General features: G+C 32.4%; 1 protein-coding gene, 1 long non-coding RNA gene and 1 pseudogene across 2 annotated transcripts in view; 2 read left to right on the top strand and 1 right to left on the bottom strand.

Moving 5' to 3' along the window:
- Positions 1 to 2,758: 2,758 nt before the first annotated feature.
- Positions 2,759 to 3,682, top strand: LOC113448519 (olfactory receptor 14A16-like). The gene has a single exon (XM_026719237.2). The coding sequence runs from the start codon at positions 2,759 to 2,761 to the stop codon at positions 3,680 to 3,682; it is 924 nt and encodes a 307-aa protein (XP_026575022.2).
- A 7,962-nt stretch (positions 3,683 to 11,644) lies between these two features.
- Positions 11,645 to 23,979, bottom strand: part of LOC148124208 (uncharacterized) — a 465,649-nt gene continuing 453,314 nt past the window's right edge. The window contains exon 3 of the long non-coding RNA XR_015740458.1: positions 11,645 to 11,711. This is a non-coding gene — a long non-coding RNA (uncharacterized LOC148124208). The remainder of the gene's footprint in view (positions 11,712 to 23,979) is intronic.
- LOC113448520 (olfactory receptor 14A16-like) lies at positions 22,899 to 23,852 on the top strand (annotated as a pseudogene).

Raw genomic sequence — 23,979 nt, forward strand, 5'->3', positions numbered from 1 at the left:
TTGTTCTGTATCAGTTCTTTTTGCTTTATCCAGTATATGCTTTGGTAAATAAAGAACACACTAAAATAACTGCTCTTCTTCTTATTAGACAACTCTTTATCTAATCTCTTCTGATTTCCAACTTGATCATCTGTGATCAGAAATAACATGTTCTGGACTGTGACAACATTATATGGATACTTCAGCTGTGAGTCTCAAAGAATATTCATTCTTTGGTGTTATCATAGCTGTTCTGTGTTTGAAAGATTTTACATATTACAATCTTGATCCTGTTTTAAGAGAATGATTCAGTTGCAAGAATGATTAAACTTTATTTCTAAGAAAGCAATGGCAATGTGTTTAACATGCTGAATAGAATTTTAGCATACAAAATGAGGAAACATTTTTAGACATTTAGCAATATTCCATAACAGAAAACTTATTGAATGAGTAGACAGTGGGTGCAATGTCTCAGTGGTTAAAATCTCTGAGTTGTCAGCCAGAAAGCTTACAGCCTAGTTCAAGACCCAACTACTATGTGACGGGTGAGCTCCCGTTACTAGCCCCAGCTTTTGCCAACCTAGGAGTTTGAAAGCATGCAAATGTAAGTAGATAAATAGGCACCACTTCAGTGGAAATATGTCCATGGAAATGTCTTCAGACTACATTGATTCCCTTGGCTAAGAAACGAAGATGAGCACCACCCCCTAGAGTCAAACACAACTGGACAGGGGAAATCTTTACTTTTATCTTTAGACAATGATCATTATTCAGAGAAAAAAGATTACTTGTACAAATGGTATTGTTATGGGGACCAGGCAGATAAGGTGCAGAGATTTGATAAAAGACACAACAACATTGCATATTTCAGAATGTCCATCTTGATTAAGATAAGCATTGTCAGATTGAGTAAGAGTTGTAAAAGGCAATACTCAAAATTGAATTTAAAGGCAGAATTTAGGGATTCCAGCACAGGCTGCTTTCAAAGGGTGAAATAATAGTGATATATGTTCATTTAAAGGAAATAAGCTATCCCAAGATGGACATTTAGACAGAAATCTGAATTGTTGTCTTGATCATCTCCTAAATTGGAATTTACAGCATATTTGGAGGAATTCATAATTAACTGTGCTTGCTTTAGCAATCTGTAGAAATCAGGTGACATTTTAACAAACAAACAAACAAACAAACAAACAAACAAACAAACAAACAAATGAAGCTAATAGAACATACTTACTTATGTGGACCCTCATTAAACTGAAATAAATAACAGATTACAGATAATCAGCGTTGGAAGAGTCCTTGTAGGTCATCTAGTCCAATCCCCCACCCAAGTGGGAGACATTTCTGACAAATGGCAGTCCAATCTCTTATTGAGAGTCTCAAGTGATGACTTTCCCACAACTTCCAAGGGCAAGCTGTTCCATTGGTTGATTGTTCTCATTGTCAGAAAGTTTCTCCTTATTTCCAGGTTAAAACCCTCCTTGTTCAGTTTCCATCCATTGTTCTTTGTCTGGACTTTGGATGCTTTAGAAAATAGCTTGACCCCTTCCTCTCTGTGGTAGCCCCTCAAATATTGGCATTGCTATCGTGTCTCCCCTGGTCCTTCTCTTCACTAGACTAGCTATGCCCAGTTCATGTAAACGTTTTTCATATGTTTTAATCTCCAGTCCCCTAATCATCCTGGTTGCTCTTCTCTGTACTTTTTTAAACATCTCAACATCTTTTTTACAGTGTGGTGAACAAAACTGGCTTTCAGCTTGTCAATGCCTGATCCGTGCAGAGATTTAGTTGCTCTAATTTTCACAACTCAATTACAATTTATTTTTATCAACCACAGTGGTAGTAAGGAGATTCCCTTGATGTTGTAGTAAATTCTGCACTGAGCAAACCTAGGCAGGATGAATTTACTTCTTTACTGATAGTGTTCTGAGGTTGTTTAGGTTAGAGAACAGAAAGAATGAAGCTTTGTGTAAATGTGATATAGTAAACTACAAACTGGTGTTTGAAAATAGCCAGCTCCTTATTTTATTTTATGGTTTAATGTGTGCTGTTCAACTAAGAAATTGTGATTCTACAATGAAGCTCCCAAGACCAGAGTGAACAACAATGATTCTTTGTGGAATTATTATGGACCCCAAGGAATGATTCTGAAATATTACAGGAAACAACAGTGGCAAAATAGTTCTTCCTACTACATATGAATACACCAGTCAGATTACAGCCAAGAAGAATATCACACTGATTTTTAAAGAGAAGCAAGGTAAATTTCTTTTTAGTTTTTCTAAATTCTTAACCAGTGTTTCTAAACATGCTTAGCATTTTTGGTTCAGGTTGGTTCAGTTTAATGTAATTATGAAAATTCTACATAAAGAGAAACTTTAGTGCTAAATTTTAAATATAAATAAAAGTGAGGCATTTATTCTCTTACTGAAATAGGGGAAACTTATGCTGTTATCATTATTAGATTTATATTATTATATATTTAATAGTGTTATGATAAGAATATGAACAACATCTGTCTCTGGAGACATTTGCAAGATGGAGACCTATTTGAATGATGGATTAAGGGTCGCGTACATTATCTCCTTAAATAATTGTAATAATATTTTTGATTGATTAGAATTTTTTATCTGTGAGATTCATACTGTTGATATTCCAATCTTGCAATATTGTTAGATGAGCAATTAGAAAATTGGATGGAAAATGTTATAAAATTTATATTCTCCACAAATTGATTAATCATTTAACTACTTTCCACAGGATTCAAATAGACGAAATGGCCAACCAGTCTTCTATGTTTGTTCTGATGGGATTTTCTGATGACCCAGATTTGCAAATGTTGCATTCTGTGATGTTCCTTATTGTTTACATAACAGCCTTAATGGGAAATTCTCTCATTATAATAGCAGTGGCTGTTGAGCACAATCTTCATAGTCCAATGTACTTCTTTTTGGTCAACCTCTCTCTTTTAGATATTTGTTCCATCTCCACAACAGTTCCAAAATCCATAGTTGTTTCATTGACAAATAACAAAGGGATTTCCTTTGCTGGATGTGTCACACAGATCTTTTTAATGGTCATGTTTGTTGGTGGGGAACTTGCTCTGTTAACTCTCATGGCTTATGACCGTTATGTAGCCATCTGTCGTCCTCTGCATTATAGGCTGATCATGAATTGGAATGCCTGCATTCAAATGGTAGCAATCTCCTTCATATGTAATCTGATCCATGCAGCATTAGAAACTAGTGTGACTTTTAAATTAAACTTCTGTGGGTCCAATGCAATTGGCCAATATTTCTGTGATATTCCTCAATTACAAAAGATTTCTTGCACAGATACAAAAATCAATCAAATGTTGATCTTTGTTGCTGGGTTCTTTTTGGACTCATTTATTTTTATATTCATATTTGTTTCCTATGCTTATATCTTCTCCACAGTGATGAAAATGCCAAAAGTTAAAAGCAGATATAAAGTTTTTTCTACCTGCACTCCCCACTTAACTGTTTTTTTTTTATTTATGACTACTGCAGTATTTTCCTATATGAGGCCCAAATCGCTCTCTACTCCTTCTGTGGACTTGCTTTCTGCTGTTTTGTACACAACGTTGCCACCAGTTTTGAATCCTATTATTTATAGCTTTAGGAACAAGCACCTACAAAAGGCTCTCATAAAAATGCTCAAAAGAAAAAGCATTTCGTAGTACAACTGCAATCAGTAATCTTCTTATAAAATTTATGACTGTGATGTGATGTAACATTTGCAGCTATGTGTCTTTGTGTTCATGACTAATGTATTTCATTAAGAGTGACTTCTTTTATTCAGAATTTTAATACTTGTTTCACTATTTCAATTATTTAAGTACAAAACATAAATCCCATCCTTCTACCAGGAACCGGCAGGTGCCATGCATGGTGTTTCTGCCTGCTGTTTTTCTCACAACAACAATTATTTCAGATAGATTTGGTTAAGAGAATATGATTGATCTGAAGTCATCCAATGAACTTCCACAAATGAGAATCAACCTGAATTTGGATCCCCCTTATTATCTAACATCTTAACTATTCACCAGGGTTAAAATTATAGAGTTAATTATTCTAGCTTCCTTAATGAAATTTATAATTTTAACTCAAAATGTTAACTTTTACATTTTAATTGTTATTATCGTGTTTTATATTTTGATGTTTAATTGTACACAGCTTAAAATCCCTCTTTGAAGGATATATTCAGAAATATGAAATATAAATAAAGAAATATGAGAGGGGGGACAGGGGAGTGAGGGAATGGGAGAGGGAGGGAGAGATGGGTAGTCCTCTTCTATGGTATGTTCTAGAATGATAGCTACAGTTTTTAAGAAATAACAGATCTATTCACATTTGTAATTCAAATGTAAGGATCTGATTAATATATGTTTCATATTTAAATCTCTGTCTCCTTCACCTTCTGTCTCTTTATCTGTCTGTCTGTCTATCTCTTGATCTGTTTTCTGTCTGACTCTATCATCTATCTATCTATCTATCTATCTATCTATCTATCTATCTATCTATCTATCTATCTATCTATCTATCTATCTATCTATGACCTCTTAAACAATGGGAATATCCATCAATATCTAAAATGACTTCATATACTAGAAAGATCTGATGTTTGTTTTAATTTTATCATGGTTTGTTCCTCTTTTGTTATTCACATGATCTTTATTTTTCAGTTGTTCCTTTTTTAAAAGTTTTATTGCGTGTGGAAAAAAAGTACAAAAAAATACAGAAAGGAAAACAGAGAAATTTGGGGTGTGGTCAAAAAGGAGAAGGAATTATAAAAGGGAGTAATGTGACTTTCTTCGGTGTAGATACAAACCTAAAGTTCAATAAACTTCTGAAACAAGTTATGTCATAATGTACAATACTTATAATCAATAAATGAACCTAATCAAATTGCAAATTGTTTCTTCCCATTTCACCCAAAAAATCTTACAGTGTTTTCCAAGTAGAGATGAAACTAGATATTTTTCTTTTTTCTAATCATATCACTCAGAACTATTGGGAACTGGTGGCATAGAAATTTGTCAAATACATGGAATTTTATTTAATCTGGTAATCATCTATGGACTAAAATTCAATTCAAGGTTTGCTTCCATATACAAACATGGATTTTCTTAAAATCAGAGCTCTTTTACTGTGATAGTTTATTTATATTATATAGATGTAAAATATCCAATTTGATATCTATATAATATAAAAAAATCAATGTATTGATTTTTACAATAATTAAATATCAGTTTTGAAACTGCTAAACTATTATGAGACTTTTTAGATTTGTTTTAATAAATCTAAAAAAGATGCAATCTACATAGACTTCTGTAAAGCCTTTGATTCAGTGGTACACAACAAACTACTCCTAAAACTAAAATCTTATGGTATCTCTGGACACCTGCATAACTGGATAGAAGCATTCCTGTCAAACAGACAACAAAGAGTCAAAATTGGGAGCGTCCTATCAAATTATTTACCTGTCAACAGTGGTGTCCCCCAAGGCAGTGTTCTAGGACCAACTCTCTTCATACTCTACATAAATGATCATATCAAGAGCAACTGCATTCTCTTCACTGACAATGTAAAGCTATTCAACACCACAGGCAATACTGCTACTCTTCAAAGAGACCTCTGCTATGTATCAGAATGGTCAAACATATGGCAACTTCAAATCTCAACAAATAAATGCTCTGTCTTACATATTGGCAAAAAAAAAAGTCAGAAAATAAAATACAGGCTGAATAGTCAAGACCTTCTTGATGATCCAAACTCTGTCAAGGAACTTGGAATACTCAACTCTAATGATCTAAGTGCTAGAGCCCACTGTCACTACATAGCCAAAAAGGAATTAAGAGTTGTTAACCTAATCTTACGTAGCTTTTTCTCTGGTAATATTACACTACTAACTAGAGCATACAAAACATTTGCTAGACCAATACTCGAATACAGCTCATCAGTCTGGAAACCACATTACATATCTGATTTTAGCACAGTTGAGAAAGTCCAGAAATATTTCACAAGAAGAGTTCTCCACTCCTCTACTTATTGTAGAATACCTTATGCCACCAGACTTGAAATTCTAGACCTAGAAAAGCTAGAACTACACCGCCTTCGGTCCGATCTAAGTATAGTATATAAAATCATACATTCCATATCCTATCTGTCAATGAATACTATAACAATACAAGAGCTTCAACCATAACAATACAAGAGCAAACAATAGATACAAACTCAAGGTTAATAGCACCAAACTTGATTGCAGGAAATATGACTTCAGCAACAGAGTGGTCAATGTCTTGAATACTCTACCTGACTCTGAGATTTCTTCCCCAAACCCCCATAACTTTAACCTTAGATTGTCTCCTAATGACCTCACCCCTGTCCTATTGTTTCTTTTCTTTTCTTTTTTCTTTTTCTTATATGTATCCATGTATTCATAACTATGTTTTTACTTATACCTATTATCTTGTAAGCAATTGACAAAAATAAAATAACTAAAAATAAAAATAAATTAACACTTTCAATTGTATTCCATTGATCTATCTGTATATGAAAATGTCCATTTGACTGAAGTGAAATGGTTCTATCTTTATGCTTTGATTCACATTGTTGAAGCAGAGAAGCTCAATGTTTGCCAGAATTTTGAGATGGAGTGATGCATTGTTCTAAAGCCATTGGTAGCCCTTCAGTGGGATTTATGGATAAATAAGACCCTTTCTGTGCCTCTTATTGACACACAGACAAACAATACTTCCCCAATCTTCATCATCTACAAATAACAATAGCAATAGCATATACTTAAACTTCACAGTGCCTTTACAATTCTCTCTAAATGGTTTACAGAGTTAGTAATATGCAATCTGGGTCCTCATTTTACTGACCTTGGAAGGATGGAAGGATGAGTCAATCTTGCATAACCAATATTTATACACCCACATAAACTGACATATTTATTTCTTTATTTATTTCCCACTTTTATTACCTTTACAAATAGGATCTTCCTCTTCCTATTTTCCTTACAACAACAACCCTGTGAGGTGAGTTGGGTTGAGGAAGAGTAACTGGCCCAAAGTTACCCAGCTGGCTTTCATGGCTAAGGCAGACTAGCCTGATGCCTTAAAGATTAAACAGGCTTTCATATCATAATTGCCTTTTTCCAATACATAGTATTTGAGAATTGCATGGCTCTTTAGTGGGTTTTATTCACCTCTCATAAATGTTTGGGATCATGTAAAGAAAACCAAGTTGACTTCCAAGTGTCCAGAATCAAAAATATTTGTTGTGTTTTTGTATGTATTTTACCTTTTGTCCAACTCCTTACTTAACTGCAGTCAAGCGGGACTGCTTCAGATGCAATTTTAGAAATAAAGATTGAGGCATACAGATCTATTTATTTAATCATTTACACATGTATAACATGTATATATTTCTATCTTTCCAGGTATTTAAAAATAATTCCAAAATACATTCTTATGCAAACGTGGATCCCATGTAAATATTAAAAATTAGAGGTTACCACAGCAATGAAGAAAGTAATGTAAAAGATGTTAGCAAATTGTCTATTTGTTAATAAAACTCTCCATAATGTTGCGGACTTCCGGTTTGCAAGGCTTCGGCAGCAGCAGGGATTTGCCTTTCCCCGCGATCCCTGCTGCGCTCGCTGCTGAGGTGCCCCCGATCCAGGTAGATTTGGGGGATATAGCTGCCCAGTAGAGACAGCTGAAGACAGGGGGGATCCAGATAGGGTTTTGGGGGTGTTGCAGACCCCCTCCCCAGCCAGCAAAACCCCCTTTTCCCAAGGCGGTGGAGCGGTGGTTAGCAATGGCCGCTACAAAGAAGTCTGCAGCTGGATAAGAAAGTGCAGGAGGAAGAAAGTGAAAGTTTTTTCTTTGGCTGAGCCGGGACAAAGAGGAGCCCTTAAAACCTGGAATTTGCCTTTCTATTGCTACATTGTTCCCAGAAGGATTGTGTAAGCAGCAGAAGAAAGTGAAAGGGAAAGTTATTTCTTTTCACTCTCCTTCCCCATGGAAGTAGCTGATGGAAATCTGGAAAACCTGCTTGGGCTAAGAAGGTAAATAAACCTAAAAATTAAAGCCAAGTGGATAAAAGATTTTGGAACATTGGAATTAAAAATTAAAAGTTTATTGCTATAAGTGGGAAGGAAGAGGTAAAAAAAATTATCTTAAGACTTTATTGAAGAAGACTACTTGAAGTTTATAAGATTAGAAATTAATGACAATAAGGCTTCTAAAAAATTATTTTGAAACGGTTTAATTGAATTTCACCCCAGGAGGAAGGGGGGAAAAAAAAGAAGAAGAAGAAGAAGAAAGTGTTAATGGAACAGTCTGCTTTGTTTTGGATTGCTTTGTGACTTTGTGACTTTTGGGGAACTATTTCTTGAAAGACTAGAAACATTTGGGTTGCTTTTAAAAAAAATAACAACAACAACAACAACAACAACAACAACAACAACAACAATAATAATAATAATAATAATAATAATAATAATAATAATAATAATAATAATAAATGGCATTATCTGTGCAAGAATTACAAATGGAATTTCAAAAGCTACAACAAGATAAACAAGAAGGCAAGGACTCTCTTGGATCTATCTTTTTTTTTTTTTTTTTTGGAAGTGGTGATTTCTACTTACCAAGAAATACAAGAACAAGAGGATTTGGGATGAAGGAGAAGCCATCTTTAATGGACAATACATTCAAGAGGAAGTATTTAATGGACAAAAAATCATAGCTGAAAAGAATAAGGGGGAAAGAAAATACAGAATTCAGAACCTAAAAAAGCAGCCAAGAAAGGGGAAAATAAGATGAAAAATCGATAAAATGCCAGAAAGCAACAGAAAAGAGAAACACTACAGAGAGGGAAAATTAAAAAAGTGGAATTTGAGAGATGGGGGGGTAAAAAGACTAGAATTGATAAGAAAGGGAGGGAAAAAGGGAAGAGAAGCCATAAAGGTTTAAAACAAGATATTTAAAAAAAGTTTTTTTTCAGAGGCAAAGGGTAAATTATAATTTAATATATGATTCTGCAAAGTATATAAGATTGTATTGTAGATATTAGTACTTGAAATTGAGTTAGAAAATTGAAATATTATGAGTTAATAATGTATTAAAGGGAATATACAAAATGTTTAAAAGTAAGAGTTTATTTCTCTATGGAATACTGTTTTGACTATACTATAAATTCAATCCCTTTTTTATTGTTGTTTCACTATTTCAAAATGTAGTATTGTGCTAAGCAGAATCAGTATGGAAAGTATGTATTATTTCAAGTGTCAAATTTAGGGGAAAGATAAAAGTTGTCATACTTCAACCAGTGATTACAGGAGAAATATTGTATTAGAAAGAAAAGATAAATAGATAATTGAAGAGAACAGACAAAAGATACAAGTATAATTATTCAAAATGAGATGAAATAAATATAATAGAATTATGAGAGTGAATAGAGGAGAGAAAATATATAGAAAATACAGAATGTTAATTAAGATATGAAACAGTATATTAAGTGAATATGAATTTGATTTATGTCTGTATAAAAAGAGGTAACCCGGGGTAAGCCGCTTTCCAAAAGAAGTTTTAGGTATTTATGTTTTGTGTTTTGTACATCTACGTTTGAATTAATAAAATTTTAGAAGAATGTAAGAAGAATGTTGGAAGAGAACAATGAAATTGTAAATAAGACAGATGGATATAAAAAATGTATACAATCTAAAGTAAAAGAGATATAATTTGAATAAATAGAAGGAAAGGGAGTAATAAAGAGAAGTTGGGATAAGATATGAAGTTGAACAGATAAGGTAAATATATATATTAAATTGTGTTCATATGGAAATGTGATAATTTGGAATTATTCTGTCTTTAAATAAGATGTCTTATTGGTTTTTTCAGAAAAAGATCTATGTTATTATATGCTATGCTTTGTTTGTCTGTATATTGTTTTGTAAAATTAATAAAATTTGTTTTTTAAAAAAACTCTCCATAATGTTGTGAGATAAAGAAAGTCTCCAAGGAGCAATTCTTTGAAGAATCACAGAAAATAATTAAGAATTCCAAAAAGCCATCTTGTTTGCTTTAATAAGGGTCATATTTACATACGGGAATGAATTGTCTTCTAAAGAAAATTTGATTAAGTACAAATCTAACAGGTAACAGTATCTAGGATGAAAAAGAAATGAATCAATCCTATAAGAAGTGTAACACTGAGGTAAATCTTATAGGTTGAAACTGCTGCTTTTGCTAAAATGAATTATATTTTACAATTAAAAGAAGATAACCTATAGAAAAAATGTAATGGGAAACATGGGAAACTCTATTGCTGATTTGTAGGTAAAGATCTATGTTATAAAATGACAATGACTTCTGAAAAACATAATACAAAACTGAGAATGTCTCAATATCTTCCTATCCTTTGTAGCATATACATATTTTATTAAGAGCCATATTCAAGTTGCTAATCTTCTGAAAATTAATCTGATCCCAGGAAAGATCATGACTACTAGGATGTTAATAAATAAATAGTAAATAAATAAATAAATAAATAAATAAATAAATAAAGAGATAGAATTGTAATCAATGTCATGTGAATATGATTTGAATTTTATCATACAAAGAGATGAAACTATTTTAGATATTTAGCAATATTCCAGAAAGAAGACTTATTGGGAGTGAAGAAAATGACAGTTATTCAGAAGAATAAGTTAAAACTTTAAACTTAAACTTAACTAAAAAGTTAAACAGTAATAATTGATTAAAAATAAGAAACATGGATTAATAATAATTATTGATTCTATTATGTTACTACAGTATCTATTAGAAGATTGTTATGCACTTAACAATATTCAAGACAGAGAAGCGTCGCTGCGATACAGCTGCAATCTCGGGGCTCTGAGATCGCAGCTGATATCTTCGCCCCTGGTCGGTCCCAATGGACCTAAACTGTCCCATAGGAATGGTGATAGTAAGGGGCGCATTCTGCTGATCCCAGGGACATCGCAAAGTCCCTGGTTGATCCAGGAGAAGCCCTTTTACCATTGGCAGAGAGGCAGCCATTAAGCTGCTGAAGCTGGGACAGCTCCGGAAGGAAGAGACTAAAAGAGAAAGTGTATCGGTTGGTGAGGACTTTTTTTTTTTTTGTATTAATATTTGGGACTTAAGGACACCCTAAGAAGGAGAAGAAATCTGTAAGATTTTTTGACAAAACTGACATAGCGGTGATTTTTTAAAAAGAAATGTCAAAGTGAGGCTTGGCTTTTTACTTTTACTTTTTTTTTACTGAACTTCTATTGCGACTTAGCAACTATTAACTGGACTGGTTTTTTCTCTTATATCTGCCTATTCTTTCTCTCCTTTTTGACAGTTCATATATTTTAGAATAGAGGCTCCTTTAGTAATTTTATATATATATATATATATATATATATATATATATATATATATATATATACACACACACACACACACACACACACACACACACACACACACACACACACACACACACACATATATATATATATATATATATATATATATATATATATATATATATATATAAACATATATATCTTTTTTTCTATTATGCTTTTTCTGGGAAAGAAGGGGAGTGGATCAAAGAAACTTTGTAACACTGCCAACTAGAGGCTTGAAAATACTTTATTTGAAGCTGAGAGAACTGTGAAAAACTCTCTCAAGGACACTGGAATTTGATAAGATAGGGAGAAGAACACTGGATAATGATTTTACAAGTGCTCTTCGGAACTTCTATCAACAATTGAATATTTGAAGCTTGGCTTTGAAACTTGTGGAGAAGCCATAATAAGAGCCTTGGACAATTAAATAAAATGCAGTGTGCTCTTTTTTATTTTTTCTTAGCTGTCTTATCCCTCCTCTTCAATCCCATAGTATCTGGTAATAATTGTATATTTATTTTTTATTTATTTATTTATTTTTCTTTGTAAAGGGAAAGCCTTAGAATATTTTTTTTTCTTTTCTTATTGGGATTTTTGCTTTTCCCATCTCCATTTTTGATCCATTTTTGATGGCTATTTTTTACTTTTGAGATCGTCCAATTGGATTAAGGTGTGAAGAACCTGAAGAATTTTTTCTTTTTTCTCTCTTCTAACTATTTTTTAATATTATTGGGTTTTATTCTTTTTTTTTTCTTTTGTCTCTTCATTTTTTTTTTGAATTATATTGACTATCTCACAATAGGATTAAGGTCTAGAAGAACCTGAAGAACTATTTCTTTTTAATTTTGGGCTTTTTTCTTTATTGTCTTTTTCTTATTTTTATTCTTTTTCTTTTTTCCTAATTGGATTATAATTGACTACTCTACTAATTGGATTAAAAGAGCTTGAAGACCCTGAGTTACCTAAATGAGTAAGAAATCCATACCTTCTGGCATTTCAACCTCTGCTCCTGCTTCACCAACAGCTGGAGGACAACGTTTAACCCAGATAATATTGAAGCAAGATAAAGGACAAGTGGATTTAAAGATGATTATGCAAGGAATTCAAGAACTTAAAACGAAATCGGATATCATTGAAAAGAAAATAGAAAGCATTGAACAAAGAGCAGAGAATATTGAACAAAGGACGGAGAGTATTGAACAAAGAATTGGGAAGACCGACGAAAAAATTGAAAATATTCAACAAATGATGGTGAACTATGATGAGAGACTCCAAAAAATGGAAGAGAAAGATAAGCAAAGAGACGTGACAATTGGAAATATTGACAGCAGATTAACAATGGTTGAACAAGACAAAAGTGGGATGTTGAAGTGGGAGTTGGACAGGTCAGAAATCTACCTCAGATTTCAAAATATAGAGGAAGAAAAAGGACAAAACTTGGCTGCAATAATGATAGAAATTTTGGCTGGAGCCCTGGGAATATCAGAGGAAAAGATGATGGATGGAGTAGATGAGATATATCGAGTCTTCACAAGATATGCGATGAGGAACAATCTACCAAGAGAGGTTCATGTCAGATTTACAAAGAAAACTATCAAAACACAAATACTACAAGTGGCAAGAGAGAAGACGTTGAAATATAAAGACAATGAGATTGTGGTTTTAAAACAAGTACCCAGAAAAGTGAGAGAGATGAGAAGAGAATATCGATTCCTGACTAAAATGTTATTGAAAAAGGGGGTGAATTATAGATGGTTGATTCCAGAAGGATTAATGTTTACATGGCAAGAACAGAGACACAGAATTGACTCAATTGAGAAAGCAGAAATATTTTACAATCAATTTTTCGAAAAAAGAGAAATAGAAACAGAAAAAGAGATCATCTCAACTGAATCTCAAGAGGACCAAATGGAGATGGGAAAAGAAGAAGGTGCAGTAGGTGGACAAGTGGAGACCAAAGAACAACGTGAAATAAGATCTATGAGAGCTGTTAGACCTAAATACAAAACATAATCATGGAAGAAAAAAAATTGATTTCTATGAATATAAATGGACTGAACTCAGCTATCAAAAGAAGAAAAACTTTTCATAAATTAGAGAAGTTAAAATTTGATATAATTTGCTTACAAGAAGTACACATTAAAAAACAACATGAACAATTACTGGCATGACCAAAATTAGGGAAAATATTCACTTCTCAGACCCATTGTAAGAAAAGAGGAGTGGTTTTATATATTAAAGAAACTATTACAGCAAAATTGATATATACTGACGAAGAGGGAAGAGTATTAATGGTTGAAATAGTGGATAATAATACAAAAACACTCCTGGTTGCAATTTATGCCCCAAATGATAAACAAGAAGATTTTTACAAAAAATTACATATGAAAATATTGGGACTGGACTATATTAATATAGTTATGATGGGAGATTTTAATGGAATTGTGGACAATAAACTGGACTATACAGCAACAGCAACAAGACAAAATAGAAAGACTCTCCCTAAATCCTTTTTTCAAAATGATAGATGAATTAAACCTAAAAGATATATGGAGAGAAAGAAATGCTAAAATTCAACAATATACTTTTTACTCAAAAAGACATTTATCATGGTCCAGAATAGATATGATTTGGACCTCAACAAAATTAATATCTAATATTCAAGAAATAAATATTGAAACAAATACATGGGCAGATCATAATCCAATGACAATTAAATGAAAGGACAAAAAAGAAGATCTAGATGGACATTACATAATACTATTTTAAAGGAAAAAGACTTTACACAATGGATGGAGAAAGAATTGGCCTTTTTCTTTAGTGAAAATAAAAATGAAGATACTTCAATACAGAATGTTTGGGATACAATGAAGGCATATGCGAGAGGTTTAATAATAGACTATACAAAGAAAAAGAACATTAGGAAGAGGCAAACTATCAAAGCCTTAGAAGATGATCATAAAAAACTGGAAAAAGAATTGCAGAAAATGCCACAGAAAAAAGAGATTAAACTTAAAATGGATATAATTAAACATAAAATGGGTCAGATAGAGAAAGAAGAACTGGCGCAAAAAATTAGAAGTGCTAAACAGAACTATTTTGAAGATGCAAATAGGCCAGGTAGATGGTTAGCATACAAACTGAGAAAGGAGAAAGAATCAAGGAAAATATTACAGTTAATAGATGATCAAGGCCAAATGTGCTATGGTAATAAGGAGAAAAAGGCAATTATCCGAGACTTCTATGGACAACTATATAAACAAGAGGATATTGATGAGGAAAAAGTTAAACAGTATTTACAAAATGCTAACCTACCTAAGATACCTGATGAGACTGAAAAAATGCTAGAAAGTACTATAACAATGATGGAACTAACCGAAGCACTTAACAGACAGAATAATGGAAAAGCACCAGGTCCAGATGGGCTACCGGCAGAATTTTATAAAACATTACAAGAATCGTTGAACATTCCATTGCTAGAAGTCATGAATGAAGTTATGTCAAATAAGAAGATACCTAAAACATGGTCAGAAGCTTACATTACACTTATTCCAAAAGAAGGGGCTGATCCATTACAAATCAAGAACTATAGACCTATTTCTTTATTGAATGCAGATTATAAAATTTTTGCTTCAATTTTGGCAGAAAGGCTTAAAAGATACTTAAATAATTTTATTCATCCCGATCAGAATGGGTTCCTGCCAAAGAGACAAATTAAAGACAATATGTGGGTAATTCTGGATACTTTGGAATATTATGAGGCGCACCCTGAAAAACAAATGGCTTTGATATTCCTAGATGCCCAAAAGGCATTTGATAATGTGAACTGGAGATTTATGTTACTACCACTGGAACAGATGGGTTTTGCCAGAAAATTTATTCAAGCAATAGAAGCCATATATTATAAGCAAACGGCAAAAGTAATGTTAGAGGGAGAACTTACAGACTCTATTAACATAAGAAAAGGCACAAGACAAGGATGCCCATTATCACCTTTGTTATTTGTATTGACTTTGGAAGTGTTGAATAGAAATATTAGAGAGGACCAAAATATAAAAGGAATGAAAATGAAAAAGGAGGAGTTTAAACTACAAGCCTTTGCGGATGACTTGGTTTTCATTCTGGAAGACCTTCTAGAGACAGCTTTAAAATTATTGGAAAAGATAGAGACATACGGTGAGATGGCTGGTTTGAAAATAAATAAAGATAAAACAAAGATTTTGACAAAGAACATGTTATTAAGACAAAGAGAAGAGCTGGCAGACCTATTGAAAATTCAAGTTACAAATAAAGTTAAGTATTTGGGGATATATTTGACGTCAAGATGTAGTACATTGAAAGAGAACAATTATATTAAACTCAAACAGCAGATAGCACTTGATTTGAAGAAATGGGAAAACCTACAACTGTGATTGATAGGCAGAATTTCAACAATCAAGATGAATATCTTACCCAGAATTTTATATTTATTTCAAACAATACCGATTAGGCTTGGCAAAGATTATCTTGAAGATTTAAATAAAATTGTGTTGAAGTATATATGGCAAGGTAAGACAGCGAGAATAAAATTAAAACTTCTACAAGATGCTAGAATTAGAGAAGGATTTGGCCTCCCTAATTGGGAGCTGTATTATCAAGCTGAAAATTTGATGTGGGCTAAAGAATGGATAACATTAAGAAAGACTAGATTGTTGACACTAGAAGGACATGATCTATTACTGGGCTGGCATGCTTTTCTGTGGTACAAGGGAACTAAATCGCAGGGCTATTTTAGAAGGCATTATATACGGGAGTCTTTATGGTTAAACTGGGAGAAAATTAAGACAAAATGTTATTTGAAAATCCCAGTTTGGTTATCAACTATTGAAGCTTTTTCTTATCCTATAATATACAAGAAGGAACAAACAGATATGGGGAAATATTGGATAAAAAGGATGAACTTAAAATGATGCAAAACTTAGAAGAACAAGGCATAAAGATGAATTGGTTTTCATATGCGCAAATACACTCAAGGTATGTTAAAGATTCTAAAACAGAGGGATTTTATGATAAATTGACTGACTTAGATAAGATTTTGACAGGTACTGATGAAAAAGTGATTAAAAAACTATATGGTTATTTACTGGAAATTAAACTAGAGGAAGAACAAGTTAAAGAAACAATGATTGCTTGGGGGAAGAATTTTGGATATGGGATTGACTTAGAGAAATGGCAAATCTATGGTCGCAAAATTATAAAATGACGATGTCAACAGCATATAAAGAAAATTTGTATAAGATGTTTTATAGGTGGCATTTCCCCCCAACAAGAATAGCAAGAATGTTCAAGAATAAATCTGAAAAGTGTTGGAAATGTCATCAGACACCTGGCTCATATTACCATATGTGGTGGACTTGTGAGGACGCTAGAAAATGTTGGACTAAAATTCACATATGGTTGGAAAAAATGACAAAGAAACATATAGATTTATAACCAGATATTTTTTTATTGGGAATCTTACCTGATACATACAATAAAAATTTGAAATATTTGATTGTAAATGTATTAACAGCGGCTAGGATTGTATTTGCTAAAAATTGGAAGAGTGAGAAAATACCATCACAGGAAGAAATTATTAAGAAAATATTGGAATGTGCTGAAATGAGTAGATTGACATTTGAAATTAGAGAACAAGAAGATAAACAATGTTATGAAGTTTGGGACCTTTCCAATCAATGGTTAGATAATAAAATATAATAATAGAATATTTAGAACCTTAGGAAACAATGAATACATATTTCCTTTTTTTCTATGATATTATCTTTATAAAATTTTATTAAGATAGACTTTATGATTTGCTATAAAATAAATTAAGTAAACTATAGTTATCTCGGACTTCCGGTTTGTGGCGCTTCGGTGCAGGCAGGAATCCGCGACTGTGTGCAGTCCCTGCCTGTGTTCACTGCCTGAGTGCCCCGAGCCTTTTGGCTTCGGGGCTAAGCCACCTTTGCCGAAGGTGGTGAAGACTGAGGGGCTCTGGCAGGGATGAGAGACATCGCATCTCTCTTCCCTAGCCGGCTAAATCTCCCTCTCCGAAGGCAGCTGAGCGGCGGTCTGTAATGGCCGCCACATAGAAGAGCTCAGCCGGAAAAAAAAAGTGCTGGAAGAGCTTGTGAAGAAGTGAAAGTGATCTTTGCTGATCGGGACAAAGTAACAGTGAAAGTATCCTTATATTTAATACTTATTAAAGATACATCGTTCCCAGACTGAGTAAGCAGCGAATGGATATCAAAGGGAAAACTTTTTTCTTTTCACTCTCCTTCCAAACGGAACAGCTTTGAGAGAAATCGGAAAACCCGCATTGAAGGTATGCTAAATGCTAAAGATTATGCTAATGCCAAAGGGATATGGATTTCTAAATATTTAAAGAAAAAATTTTCTTTTGCTGTGAGTGGGAAAAAAAATTGAAGTAGAATTTGAAAATAAGGAGCTAACTGCCTAGAATTTTAAAGAGCCATTTGAACATTAATAAGACTTCAAAAAGACATATTTCAATTGGAACTTTGTGACTTAATAGCAACCCCAGAAAAAGAAATGGAAGAAGGGAAAAAGTGCTAAAAGAAATAGTTTATCTGGATTGTTTGGTGACTTTGGATCTTTTGGGAAATCTTTTTTTTTTCTTTGTTTAAAAACACTCGGGTGGTTGTTTTGGGAAAATTTTTTCCTCTTTATAATGGCATTATCCTTGGATAAATCCAAAACTGAATATCAAAAATATAAAAAGGAAGAACAAGCCTGGAAAGATACTTTGGGCACTCTTTTTCAATCTCTAGAAATGGCGGTACATTCTTATGGAGAATTGATTGCGCAGCAGGATAATCGGGACAAAGAAGAAACCATCTTTGATGAACATGTGATCCTATTTGGGGAGGAGAAGAAAGAGGAAAAGAAAAAAGGGATTTTAAAACCTAAAAAAAACAACCAAAAAGATAAAAATGAGTTGAAAGGTGGATATAAGGTTAGAAAACAACAGAAAGGGGGAAAGCAGAAGAAGAAAAGGGAGGTGGAGAGACAAAAGGGTAAAAAGGGTAAAGAAAAGAATAAGCAAGGGAGAAAGGAAGGGGTGAGAAGTCTCAATGATGGGAAGCAAGATTTAAAGAAACAAAATTCATTTAGTGACAATGGGTAAATCTAATTGAAAAAGGGATTCTGTAATGTACATAAGATTGTGTTATTATAGGCGTTTTTAGGATAAAATGTCTAAGATATAAATGAGTATTAATATGTATGATTAAAATGGTATTGACAGGGGTACTAGCTACATTATATATTTATAAATTTGTTCCTTTGTTATTGTTGTTCTTTCTTTTTTTTTTTCCTTTTTCTCTCTATATAATACATTGTGTAACTTTAGGATGTGCTAAACAGAATCTCAATACAAGTTATGTGTGATATTAAGTATTATTAGGTTAGGGGAAAGAGTTAAAGGCGTCATACTCCAATCAGTGTACAGGAGAAGTTTTATTTAAAGAGAAAAGATGAATGAATAGTTGAGAACAGACAAAAAATGACAAGTATTATGATTTGAACTGAGATGAGATAAGTAGAATAAAACTAAGAGAGTTTAAAAAAGGAAGAAGCTATATAGAAAATGGAAAACGGTAATAAGATATGGAATGATATATAAAAGGAACATGATTTTTGAAGTGGTGTCTGTACGATGACTTTTAACCCGGGATCAAGCAACTTTCAGAAAAGATGTTTTATGTTTTTATGTTTTATGTCTTGTCTGTTTTTGTATTGGAAGAGAACAAGGAAATTGTATAAGACAGATGGATATAAAAAATGTATACAATCTAAAGTTAAAGAGATATAATTTGAATAAATAGAAGGAAAGGGAGTAATAAAGAGAAGTTCGGAATAAGATATGAAGATGAACAGATAAGGTAAATATATATACTAAATTGTGTTTTTATGGAAATGTGATAACTTGGAATAATTCTGTCTTTAAATAAGATGTTGTATTGTTTTTTTTAGAAAAAGATTTCTTATGTCATCATATTTTATGTTTTGTTTGTTTGTATATTGTTTTGTAAAATTAATAAAATTTGCTTAAAAAAGTAAACTATAGTTATCTCGCTAAAGTATGAATTAATAAAATTATAGTCAAATGATTGTTTAATAATGATATCAGGCTATATAATTGTTGATTGATAATATGAGCTATTATGCAATATAGCTACAATGGAGACTATGAAATGGATGCACAAAAAAAAGTGATAAACCAACCGATACACTGTCTGTAAACTCATGAAGGAAAGGATGATGTTTTTATGTTTTATGTGTTTTTGTTTGTTGTCAAAATTAATAAAACTGTTTTAAAAAAAACAATATTCAAGACTATTCCATAGGAATAATTTCTTCTCTTCCTGGCTCAGCTCTACTTTTGTGCAATGGGTGATCTATTGATATTTAACAAAAGAACAAAAGATGTCAAATCTTCTCAGCTGTGTTATAGAGATTCCTCTGGAAGTTTGTAGCTTGGGCATGGCTAATTTCCTATTGGCAGGAATTCCTGCCCTCATCATAGTTTTCAGTTTGTCAATATCTACCTCCTTCCTGAGGTCTGATTGCTTTAATCCATGGTGGTGCAGTGGTTAGAATGTAGTATTGCAGTTTAACTGCCCACAGCCAGGTGTTCAATCCTGACTAGCTCAAGGTTGACTCAGCCTTCCCATCTTCCGAGATCAGTAGAATGAGGACCCAGATTGTTGGGGCTCTCAGAGAGTGCCATAAACCACTATGAGGCAATATATAATACTAAATGCTATTGATATTAATTTCCTCCCCTACAATTTATTTGTATCAACATCAGTGGTAGTGGGGAGATTCTTTTGATGCTGCAGTAAATTCTGCACTGAGCACAGAGTTTTACTATTTTCCTCATTAAAAGTTCCATGTTTTTTAGGCTAGAGAATAGAAGGAGTGAAAATCTACCTAAATGTGACACAATGAACCACAAGCTGGTGTCTATAGAGTCCATGATATTATTTCATAGTTTAATAAATGTTGTGCCATTAAGAAACCAAGTGTGACTCCATAATGTAGCTTCCAAGATCAATGGGAAAAACAATACTTCTTCGTGGAATTGTGGTGATCCCCAATGAATGACTCTCTGGTGTATGGTAGAAAAACAACAGTAACAAAATATTTCTTGTTCTGGGCTACACATAAATGCACAAGATTATAACAAAAAAATAATGGTTCATTGATCTTCCAGAACAACACAGGTAAGTACAATCCTTTTGATTTATAACCAAGACTGACCAATGTTTAAGGATATTCAACATATTTTTAAAGTAACATTGGGTTTAATGTAATTATTAACAATTAACAGTAAACTTGTAATATTTAAATTTAAAGAATGCTGTATTTTAGATATGAGTAGAATATGAGCCATTTACTGGAATAGTAATTTACTAATATTTTGTTAATATTATCTGCCAATTCATGATAACAATAATAACAATAACAACAATAATAATATTTAATAATGATTAAATAACTAAACATTGTAATATTGTTTATAATATTATAATATATTTTAACATTGTTATGATATTGGTATGCTATCTCTGTTGTCTAATGTACAGAACTATCCTAATAGTGGTGTAAAAGTTTAGATTATTATATTTAGAGTTTGCAATAATATTTAATACATTTCATACTTCTTCCTATAAAATACTATTCCCATTAGAAATGTTATGCCTCCCAATGCTAGAATCATAATGCAATAAGAATTCTATAAGTGTCGTTCATATTTCCTGAAAAGGAGGTTCACAAATCTCTTCAGCTCATTGAGCCCTTGATATTTCAGATTGTTCATCACTCCCAATTCTTTATTAGATGAAAATGATTGAATAAATACTATTTAATTATCAGTAATAATGAAACAGGGATAGAAATTGAAGATTTTAAGAACCTTTGCCTTAAATAATGTAACAATGCAAACAATCAATTGTGGCATTTAAAATATAAAGGAGATAATTGGAATTTGAAGTACAATAATATGGAAGTAATGAGTTAAAACTTTCCTTTTGGACTCACTTACACATAACTATAGAAAATTTATTTAAAATAAGTTCTAATCTTTCAAACAGATTGAATTCTGAATAGTACAGGCATTGTACAAATAAATTATATTGTTTACATGAATAAACTGTAAAATTGTCTCAGCCTGGGGCCAAGTTGATTAATATTAAACATTTCAGAAAATAATTTTATTTTCTAATTACAAGCAGTAGTACTGATAGTGAGAATTATTTTTAAAGTACTGCAGATAAGTGATTTTTATGAAAGTTCATTAGAATTTCTTGTCTATGGGACACACTATTGATATTCCAATATTGTTAGATGAAAATTTTATAAAATGGAGGGGAAAATGTTATGAAAATTATATTCTTCACTAATTTAACTACTTTCTGCAGGAATCAAATATATGAAATGTCCAACCAATCTACAGGGGGAGAATTTGTTCTGATGTGATTTTCTGATGATCCAGATTTGCAAACTTCCCTTGAAATTCTGCACTGAGCAAACCTAGGCAGGATGAATTTACTTCTTTACTGATAAAGTGTTCTGAGGTTGTTTAGGTTAGAGAACAGAAAGAATGAAACTTTGTGTAAATGTGATATAGTAAACTACAAACTGATGTTTGAAAATAGCCAGCTCCTTATTTTATTTTATGGTTTAATGTGTGCTGTTCAACTAAGAAATTGTGATTCTACAATGAAGCTCCCAAGACCAGAGTGAACAACAATGATTCTTTGTGGAATTATTATGGACCCCAAGGAATGATTCTGAAATATTACAGGAAACAACAGTGGCAAAATAGTTCTTCCCTACTACATATGAATACACCAGTCAGATTACAGCCAAGAAGAATATCACACTGATTTTTAAAGAGAAGCAAGGTAAATTTCTTTTTTAGTGTTTCTAAATTCTTAACCAGTGTTTCTAAACATGCTTAGCATTTTGGTTCAGGTTGGTTCAGTTTAATGTAATTATGAAAATTCTACATAAAGAGAAACTTTAGTGCTAAATTTTAAATATAAATAAAAGTGAGGCATTTATTCTCTTGCTGAAATAGGGGAAACTTATGCTGTTATCATTATTAGATTTATATTATTATATATTTAATAGTGTTATGATAAGAATATGAACAACATCTGTCTCTGGAGACATTTGCAAGACCTATTTGAATGATGGATTAAGGGTCGTGTATATTATCACCTTAAATAATAGTAATAATATTTTTGATTGATTAGAATTTTTTATCTGTGGGATCCATACTGTTGATATTCCAATCTTGCAATATTGTTAGATGAGCAATTAGAAAATTGGATGGAAAATGTTATGAAATTTATATTCTCCACAAATTGATTAATCATTTAACTACTTTCCACAGGATTCAAATAGACGAAATGGCCAACCAGTCTTCTATGTTTGTTCTGATGGGATTTTCTGATGACCCAGATTTGCAAATGTTGCATTCTGTGATGTTCCTTATTGTTTACATAACAGCCTTAATGGGAAATTCTCTCATTATAATAGCAGTGGCTGTTGAGCACAATCTTCATAGTCCAATGTACTTCTTTTTGGTCAACCTCTCTCTTTTAGATATTTGTTCCATCTCCACAACAGTTCCAAAATCCATAGTTATTTCATTGACAAACAATAAAGGGATTTCCTTTGCTGGATGTGTCACACAGATCTTTTTAATGGTCATGTTTGTTGGTGGGGAGCTTGCTCTATTAACTCTCATGGCTTATGACCGTTATGTAGCCATCTGTCGTCCTCTGCATTATAGGCTGATCATGAATTGGAATGCCTGCATTCAAATGGTAGCAATCTCCTTCATATGTAATCTGATCCATGCAGCATTAGAAACTAGTGTGACTTTTAAATTAAACTTCTGTGGGTCCAATGCAATTGGCCAATATTTCTGTGATATTCCTCAATTACAAAAGATTTCTTGCACAGATACAAAAGTCAGTAAAATGGTGATACTTGTTGCATTCTTTTTGGATTCTTTTATTTTTGCATTCATCTTTGCTTCCTATACTCATATTTTCTCTGCAGTGATGAAAATACCAACAAGTCAAAGCAGGTATAAAGTGTTTTCTACCTGCACTCCCCACCTAACTGTTTTTTCTTTATTTATCATCACAGCTGTATTTTCCTATATGAGACCCAAATCACTGTCTACTCCTTCTGTGGACTTACTTTCTGCTGTTTTGTACACAACGTTGCCACCAGTTTTGAATCCTATTATTTATAGCTTTAGGAACAAGGACCTACAAAAGGCTCTTATGGAAATACTGAAAAAAATTAAATTACATTAAATTTTTGCAGTCACTGATCTTATTAAAAATTAACTATGGTACAATGTGATTTAGCATTTGCAGTTATAATTTCTTTATATTTAATGTGTTTGATTGAAATAACTTGATTTAATTTGAGGGTGACTTTTTGTATTCAGAGGGTTAATAGCTTTTTTAATGT

This window comes from Pseudonaja textilis, chromosome Z (assembly GCF_049901715.1).
Source record: "Pseudonaja textilis isolate UNSWEBS1 chromosome Z, rPseTex1.2, whole genome shotgun sequence".
Taxonomy (NCBI): Eukaryota; Metazoa; Chordata; class Lepidosauria; order Squamata; family Elapidae; genus Pseudonaja; species Pseudonaja textilis.

Coding starts and splice junctions, on each gene's coding strand:
- LOC113448519 (XM_026719237.2), top strand. CDS start 2,759: ATGGCCAACCAGTCTTCTATGTTTGTTCTGATGGGATTTTCTGATGAC.